The sequence below is a fragment of the Eublepharis macularius genome, chromosome 2 (assembly GCF_028583425.1).
Source record: "Eublepharis macularius isolate TG4126 chromosome 2, MPM_Emac_v1.0, whole genome shotgun sequence".
Taxonomy (NCBI): domain Eukaryota; kingdom Metazoa; phylum Chordata; class Lepidosauria; order Squamata; family Eublepharidae; genus Eublepharis; species Eublepharis macularius.
Genome location: NC_072791.1, coordinates 33,324,663 through 33,334,131, shown reverse-complemented (window position 1 = coordinate 33,334,131; position 9,469 = coordinate 33,324,663). Strand labels below are relative to the sequence as shown.

Here is a 9,469-nt window from a genome sequence, read left to right as displayed (position 1 = left end):
GTGACGAAGAAAATAAAGCCTAGTTACATGGTACTCATGGGGAATGGGCGTTGCTATTTAATCAAAAGTGCTATATATTCAAGCGTATTGCTCTGTCCTGCTTACTCTCCAGAGGAATCCACAGCAACCATACCACCACCCTACTAGGAATGCTATGGCGTCAGCCCTCAACCTTGCAGGACCCTCACCCTCCTCCCAAAGCACTCCTACACGGCCGAGAAATGGGCCATCTGTCAGGAGCCCTCTGACACAGCTGGCTCCCAACAGCTGAACACAGGCTGAGGGGGGAAGGAGGCACCTGAGCTGGCAGTGCTTGCTGTCAGAAGCCCAGCAATGGCTGAATGCATCAAGTTGGCTGGCTGGGGAGGTGGGAATAGGTGTGTTCATGCCCAAGTTGCAGGGGTATGGTGGCTGAGTGGGAGCAGCTTAGGCAATGCCAGTTAACTGTTTTGGATAATCAAGAACTGGATAAGAAAGTCTTTACTGTGTTACATTGAGGATTTCTCTTACTCTCTTTCTAGTACATTTTTATCCCACCATTCCTCCAATGAGCCTGTAGCAGCGTACATGCATTCCCTTTTCTCCGCCCTATCCTAATAATAACCCTGTGAGATAGTTTAGGCTGAGAGTGAGTGACTGGCCCAAGGTCACCCAGCAAGCATCACAGATGAGTGGGAATTTGAGTACACTTCTCTCAGATTATAGTTTAGCACTCTAACCACTACATCATACTGGCTCATGGGCTCACTCAGTTCTGTTGTATCTTATCTAATATTCATTGTTTCTACATGTACTTAGGAAAAAAGGTTTTCTATTTAAATGCATTCACATTTTTTTTAATTTAAACAAAAACAGGATGCTCCAGAGATCCTTTAACTGTGTATGTTCTTATGACTAAACCTATTTTTCTTTTTACAGGTATCGTTAGCATGACAGAAATCTTGATCATCTCTGTTCACCTCTGGTTATGATCTCATGATCAATATATGGACATGAAGGATCTTGCAGTACAGAGTGCTGGAAGACATTACATTCATGTTTTCTCTAGCCCTGCAATTCTAGGAATTAAATTCACTGAAAATTGGTTTGCCAATTCTATTAATGTGGTTATGGGATTTCAACCTGATCTCAAGCAGCATCCAGCTTCACTCCACCAGACAGTCAAGGAAGTTGTATTATAGAAAAACAATGACAGAGGATTACTCCAACAATGCCTGGCTTGCCCAACACATCTATGAAATACCACATAAGGGAGCATCAACAACCCTCTCCACAGCATTGCTGCATCATGGGGAGGAGAAAGTAGTCAGGATTTCCTATTCTCCTTGAAGGCAGAAGAAAAGAACTGGGTAAGATTTTAACTAATTATTCTTCCTACCATCTATACTATTCAACAGTAAGAAATGATTTGGTTTGAGATCCTTTGTTCTAATAAATGAAACTGAATAGCTACCATAAATGCAGCTATGCCACAACTGCATCGTACCAATGAACTGCTGTCATGTCATTCTATTAGTTTCTCTGTACCCAGTGAGAAAGACAAAATTCTATGTTGTACCTATATAAAATTTTGAATTTAGCTCTACTTTTTTTCTACAGGTGTGCTAAAATTGAAAGTTTCTGGGGCAAGGTTACAAGTTACACAAATTCCTTGAGTAGAACTCAAGACATGTTATTTGACCCTAAAAAGAAATCTCCAGGGTATCTAATATGGGTAAGGTGCTGGAACCAAGGAATGAGGTATTTATATGTCTTACCCTCATGCCATTCTGCCAATCAAAAATGCTCCTTCCCACTGCTTTAAGTTCTAGTTGGTGGTGAGGGTGGGATGACAGGTATAATACAAGTTTCCTTCTTTTTCTCATTCCAAAGATTAAAGCAGCTTGGGAGGGGAGGATTTTTGATCAGAGAAACTGCGGAGATGGGACTGACCCCCAATTAATTCCACAACCCCCATTCCACACTGATCCCTGCCATAACTGCTTTTTAGGGTTAAATTACATGACTGGAGCTCCAGTTCCTTAACTCCAGCACTACAAGCAGTTTGACCTATACTCAGTACCCATTTATGCTTATATCAAAGAAAGTCTGTGCCCCAGCCGTACAAAAATAATTCTGTGAGCATTCATGATAGCTGCTTGTATAAGAGAACTACGGAAATATAAACACACACCCTTTTCCTGAGAAATCTTAGCAAACTGTTATTTTACGCATTTTATACATGTCTACCAAATATACATAAAGGTATTCTAATATAAAAAGTCATTTATTTTGATTTTCCTAAAGGGCCTAGGTATTTAAAAGAATTAGTTTAAATTTAAGGGGAGGGTATTACATTGCAGCGTAATGTACTAAACCACTGAGATTTTATTTAAAGAGTTGACAACTTTGTTCATGTTACATTTCAGTATGAACAAAGTATGGCAAAACATCTCTGTGCATTTACTGAACACTAAAGAATTATAGCTCCATTCACTGGTTTATCATGAGTTATCACAGGGAAAATGTTTTATTATATAGAAGTCATATTCCCAAAGATTCATAAGTGAAACTGAATTATATGCTGGCATAGTTTTGTATATCTTAACATCCATTACTATTTAGTTGTTTGTGCTGTTGTCACGCAGAATTATACAATATAAATATTGGGATGATGCAAACATTTAAAATTGCAATGTTTCCATCCAGTTTAAAGATTTGTTGCCACTTATATCAAAAGTAGCCAGTTAAGTAATTTTCATCACCAGTTGTGATGTGAAACCCTCAAACACATAAGTTGGCAAGTTATTCAGCACCAAAGCCATACTGCAAACGTATCATAGGAGTGCCAGGTGATGTTCCTGTTTTAGAAATAAGTAATCAATACAAACTTTCATGTGGTCCACACCTCTACAGGCCTAGTTTTTCAGTTTCTAGACACAGTGTGGAAACCAAGGCACATCTGGTAGACAAGCAATCAATTACGAGCAGTATGAAATTGTTATTCAAACATGAAAAAGGATATAATAGGATCTCAAATTATCAAATCACTATAGCAACTCAGGGGTCAAACCAATTAAGGCTGCAATTCTATGCACACTTGCTAGGGAGTAAGCCTCAATGAACTCAGTGGGGCTAACATCTGAGTAAATATGCATTATACTGGCATTGTACATCTTGTGTCCAATGACAAGCATTCTGGTTTCTGCCACATTTTCAAGGTTGCTTCTGAAAGTAGGAGAGCTAAAATTATACTTTTCCTCTTAATGAAAACTGGATTTAAAGGATTGTATTAAGAACATGATGAACTACACAAAAGTACTTCTTGGACCTCTGCTGAAAATGCTGTCTACTAAATTGCAAAAAACACAGAACAAACATGCTGTGTGTCATGGATTTTGTTCCCTTAATTTCCATTCACAAGTCTGCATTCGATTTCTCAAACACAGATAATGGATGCAACTATGTAAACAAACCATTTACAGAAATAGCTTATAGAATAATATTTTGCATAGGATTTGGATTTAAAATTTTGGATTTAAAATGCAGCAAGGTATTCATAAAACCTATCAGACAGACTCATACAAATAGCTATGCATAAATTTTACTGTATACATGGCCCCAATGAATTCAAAATAGGACTACTCAACGCAAAACCGGAGCATGTGACCTGTAGTAGTGCTCTACATATGTTAACAAATTATGCTTCACAATTTAAGATATTACCATCCAAGATGCATCAGGAAGAGTCACATTTATGATTCTAAATATTAATACTACAGCAGGATATATCTTGCTGCAACAGAACACAGTGTATACATGTGAAGCACAGTGTTTGACAGAAAGTCCCTTTAGTTTTCCCAGTGCATAATGGCTGAAAGTTTAAACATGCCCCAACATGATAGAGGGCAAAATCTGAGGAGTATTGCGTATTGGAATGAGAATAATGGCAAGAAAACAAAAGCTTAATATTACGAGGCTGAATGGTGCTATAAACTTGTAATTTTTTAGCAAAATTACCAGAGCAGGTTACACAGCATCTCTGAGAGGCATTCACTGCCTTTTTCAATTACTCATCAAGACTGATATGCATACCAAGCCATGCAGTTGCTGTATGTAGCATAAAAAACAATTGAATAGTTTGCTACAACTACATAGCACCTTATAAAATACATTAGGTATCACTACATGCATAATTTGGGCCTACAACTGAACTGAAATATAGAATCCCACTTGAGAAACTAATTTCATATTTAAAATCTAGGCATAATGTATAAGATAAATATAACTACTTGTTCAGAAACCGCTTAAATATATTTTAGTATTGAATGCAATGGCAGGCTCATTTTAGAAATAAATCAGTGTCTCTGAATCATTTAAAAACCCTAAAATATTCCTTGAAAGCAAAACAAACAAAATGGTAAAAATCTAAAGTAGAATTTATATAGTTTTGCATATCAGAAACCAAAACGCTGCATTAGCCAAATGTTACTTATGTCTTATACATCCTTTCTTCATGCCAAAGAAGATGGGGCTTAATTATTCTCATGCATGTGTCCTGTAGAAGTAATGTAGGTGCTGAACATGTAGAAGGAGGTATTTTTAGTCCTGACAATCCAGACACCTCAGTTTGTCACTCTTCTATTTATACAGAAGTTTCCAAAGAAAAACTAACTGCATCTGGGGCAGGTAGCCATGGCTGGGAAATGAAGCTTTGAGACTGTTTTCATTTCCTTGAGCTTTGGGTTTCTTACAAGCAACATACAAAAGTGTTTTGGAACATGCAGTTCTGATCTGGATTCTGGTGACACAGCACTTTAACATGTAGATTAGGACTAAACCAGAACATTTAAAAAGAAAATTTATAAAAAATGTATGCCTAATGCAGAAGTTTTTAAAATTAACACACTTTGCTGTGTTGAAAGGAGTGCATATATCAGCAAGTTTATAGCCATTTCCTTAACAGAGGAAGTTTCCCTGCTTTTCATTCAGAGAACTGGAAGATGGTCTCTGGATTATTGCTGTCTGTGGGATTTGTTGGCTGTAGTGTCTTTGTAGGAGTAGTTTTACCATGTGAATGAGAAGAGGAAGAATGAGAACTTTCACTGGAACTGCTTCGTGTTTCTGTACTTGTGCTTGTCTTTTTCATCTTCCTCCTTTTTGCAAGAGGAGCCTTGTCAACAGTCTGGAGGCAAAATCCTTCCCGCTTGTACTTGTTAAAGGCCTGTTTCAGATTAATAAATAAAATTTTGCATATTTAAACTAGTCAGTGTTCAGTTGTTTACAACTAGAAGTATTAACAATATTTTGCCCATGCGCTCACATTACAAATTCCTAAAAATGTAAGAGATTAATAAATTTCTATTGTTGGCTACTGTTCTAGAGAACTGGAGGACAGGAATTTTTAATAAGGCAGACAATAACCACGATATGAATTGCAAGCAATTTCTGCGTAGACATCTTAATTAACATCTAGCATCTACATTTTACTTATCTACTGATGATATTAATGATGTTAACCTGTAAGTTTTTTTTCCCCAGGAGGGTTGTGTGTGCGCATAAAACTCTGGAAATTTCACAAACAGTAATTTACCTGCATCTGAATAGGAAGCAAGTTAAGCACAAGTTACGAGGCTGACTTATACCTACTCCCTTTTTTTGGAAAGCTTCAGTCCAGCCATTGGGAGCATTTAAATTAACTAGTCCATATTTCAGATAAATAGATTTGGATAAATTTACAGATCTGCAGATGAAGGAATCAAGTATAATGATAAAGCTTTTTCCTGTAAAACACTGGTGCAGAGCAGTCACAAACTTGAAGGAGAGCTAAACACAAAACTGGATTTTTGTTTTTTAAAAAACATTTTAAAGAACGAACTAAAAAAAAGGAAGGAACTAAGAACAACCTCAGTAGAAAGTGCAACTGAAACTGAAAGGAAGCAATAGGTTAGGTTCATTTTTCTTTCCTTTCAGTCTCCCTTTATCCTTTACCTAATGTAGATTCTGAGTCTCTCATGAGAATGGCCATTCCTTATTACACAATATCTGCTCCGGCCGTGAAAAGCCTTCGACAATACAATATCTGCTCCGGCCGTGAAAAGCCTTCGACAATACAATATCTGCTCCGGCCGTGAAAAGCCTTCGACAATACAGTATCTGCTCTAATGCCTTGATACGGCACACTAAGAATTTTCATTATGTGTATATGTTTTCATCATTATAATCTTAAAATAATATTCCTTCTAGGGTGTGCACTTTGATATTTCTAGTTTAAAAATATACCCGAAAAATACGTTATTGGTCATCTCGGGGTATATTCAGGAAACTAGCTCTATATCTGAGATATACTGGTATTCAGATCCTGGTTATTTCCCCACATTTTAAAGGTCATTTTAAAAGTTGCAGCAGCTTGTTTTTCTTACTTTGGAAGGTTTCCTGAGCCAAAAATGTAAGGAGAAAGGGAGGCAACTTTCACAGGTAAATGGAATCACACATTAGGAGAAGCTCAACTGTCTATCCGATCACAGCAATTCTCTCACAGCCTAGAAAAACCCTGACTTGACTGCAGGCAGCATCAGGGCAAGATTTTCTGGAGTGTGTGCTTGGCTGCCTTATTTTGTGCTTTATTTCTGCTGCTAGGTTGGTTCTGCTGGTCTGGCTTTGATTCTGTTGGGCTTTGTTGGTTCTTTTTGTATTGGGAGCCTTTTGAAAGTGAGTGGTTGCTCCTGTGTGTCCAAATTAAGGCTTTTTTTGCCCTGGAGAAAGCATTGGATCCCCCTTACCCCCATAGTAAACAATGGAGAGTAGCTAGGGGCACCTTGTTCAGGGGCCTATAGAATTGCACCCTTTGCCCTAATATATTTGGATCTGAGGTTGGGGGAGGGATCTTTAATAGGCAGGCAGCCCTCACACTGCTGCAATTTTGATATTATTTGTTTCAAAAACAGCCACTCCAGACCCCCAGAAAGATTCCCCCGTAGGTAATAATGGACCTGGTTATTTTCAGAGTCCTCCCCCAAACCTCAGATCCAAATATCAAACCCATATTGGAAGACACAATATAAGGGAATACTGATATTTATGGCCTTCCTGATACCCAGATTTTTTTTTTTAGTGCACACCCCTAATTCCTTCTACTATTTCCCATTATCAACATAATGGATGCACTCACAAAACAGACCTCTGCTTGGGCTCAACAAATAGAATGGACAAGTATAAGGGGGAAAGGGTGGAAAAGGATTATCCCACAGGATGACTGAAGAGTGGGGTCTGACACCTCTCCATTCTTGCTGTGATACTACAGTAACTTCCAATCCAACTGCTCAGTTCCTGTAACTCCACCATTCCACTGCTTCAGCATCAAGTATTGGGTGTTCAAGAAGCCCATAAGGATTGCTGCAGGGAAGGTGGAGGTGCCAGGCAAAAGAAGCCAAGATGAGATATACTTGAGTTTCAGCCAAGACACTCAGTATTTTTTGTGAATATCTAAAAATACAACTTGCTTTAACTAGGTGGGTAAAGAACCATAATTAATGTTTCAGAAGTATGATTATATGAGCTTACATGAAAGGTTGCTTTGACATAAGTGTGGACAGCAGCTCCTGAAGATCCTAAATTGTCCGGAGTCATTAATGGGTTGGATGACAGCTGGCTACCATCTTGAAGCCATTCATTATATCTCAAACTGGTCATTTTAATTCTTTTATTTGGATCGACTGTAAGAAGTCCTAACAGGAATTTAAAAGCAATGAATTATTGTTTATCTTTTTAACAGTCCTTACTTATAAACAAAAATGGAATGCTGACTATAGTCAACACAGAAAGAAATGTTAAGGATGTAGAAATCAATTTATTAAGAGAGAATTTGTATTAAGAAAAATATTCATAACAATTTACAATCATAACGTCTTTATAAAAATTGCAAGAAATTTTAATGCTACATAGCCAAAAGATCACAGTTGTGGTCCAGAAACAGATGTCCTTTAAAAAATGTAATATTTACCTGAAGAAACTTAATTTTTCAAGGCCCCCAAATTACCAATTGCATTCAAGGCTTCCATGAAGGCAGTGAGATCATACAAGTTATTTTTATCAGCTATTCCTTCCCCCAGAAGCCTCCTGTGCTGCCTCGAGAACAGTAAGCTGCAAAGCTCAAGAAGCTGTGGCAAGGAGGAAATAGGTTACTGTCACCCCCTTGCTCTTTCATGAATTTTTGCTTCTTTCACAGAGCTTCTTCTGCTCATGCAAGGGTGATGGTGGTGGTGGGGAATTTTGGCAAAATCACCCTTCCCTACTGTGGGTTCCATCCTGACCCTCAAAAGTAACACAGGGTACTGCTGGTAGAATAGGGAGAAAATACAAAGCACTCCAACAAATGTCCTTTATTAGCAGAAATTGTGAGTCAAATCCTCCTGGTTTTACATCCAAGCTGGAAATTTAGAGGGAACTGCTGAAACAGAGCTTTTCCAAAAAAGACTGGTGCAAGCATACTGGATCAGGGCCAAAGGAATTAATTAGGGCTGTTGATCTTGATATGTGTTGTAGTTTTCCTTGGAAAATATTAAGAGAAATTATTGGTCAATATATACCTTGTATCAAATCTTTGGCTTCTTGAGATACATTTTTCCAAGCATCTCCTCCAAATGAAAACTCCCCTCTTTTAATTTTCTTCATAATTTCCAATGCATTTGTGCATGTCATACTTTTATCTTGAGATTGGAAGGGTACTTGTCCTGACAGCATTGTATACTTTTGAAAAAAGGAAAATACAAATCAGTGAAGAGTACAACATAAAATGTAACAATTACCCTCAACATTAAAATGTCTTTAAGATCATTTTTTTCAAGCATTAATATTTTGAACAGCAATTTGTGCATAGCTTATTAATTATCTTACAAATTCAAAACATGATAATTTATACTTGTTTCAAAAATAAAACCTAGATGATATCTTTTAATAAGCCATTTAAAGAAGCTAATATTTTCACAAATCACAGAGTGGTGTCACAGAATGAATTTCAGCTTCTTTAGAACCAAGTGCTAAAATGCTATAGAAATAGTTTATCTCAATTTCAGTAGGCTTTTGTTAAGATTCCACATAATATCCTTGTTGACAAGTTGGAAACGTGCTTTGGATCCCATTACTGTTAGGTGAATCTGTAACTGGTTGACAGATCGCACCCAAAGCCTGCTTGTTAATGGTGCCTCCTCCTCTTGGAGAAGAGTGACAAGTAGAGTGCCTCAGGGATAGGTCCTGGGACCTGTTCTGTTCAACATTTTTATAAATGAATTGGATGAAGTAATGCTTATTAAATTTGCAGATGATACTAAATTGGGGGGGTAGCAAATACAGTCAAAGACAGAGTCAGAATACAGGACTGGAAAACTGGGCTAAAATAAATAAAATGAAATTCAACAGAGATAAATGCAAAGTTCTGCATAGGTACGAAAAATCAAATGCATAATTATAGGATGGGGGAGACTTGTTTTGG

At 37.5% G+C, this 9,469-nt stretch overlaps 1 protein-coding gene across 4 annotated transcripts in view; it reads right to left on the bottom strand.

Annotated features, from left to right (window-relative positions):
* Positions 1 to 4,454: 4,454 nt before the first annotated feature.
* Positions 4,455 to 9,469, bottom strand: part of RPS6KA5 (ribosomal protein S6 kinase A5) — a 53,772-nt gene continuing 48,757 nt past the window's right edge. For 3 of the 4 annotated variants that reach the window (XM_054972142.1, XM_054972144.1, XM_054972145.1), the window contains 3 exons: positions 8,568 to 8,727; positions 7,543 to 7,706; positions 4,455 to 5,203 (listed from right to left, as the gene is read on the bottom strand). In XM_054972142.1, coding sequence (XP_054828117.1) covers positions 4,964 to 5,203; positions 7,543 to 7,706; positions 8,568 to 8,727 — 564 coding nt within the window. In that variant the 3' untranslated portion in view covers positions 4,455 to 4,963. The remainder of the gene's footprint in view (positions 5,204 to 7,542; positions 7,707 to 8,567; positions 8,728 to 9,469) is intronic. The other variant, XM_054972143.1, reaches the window with a different exon arrangement.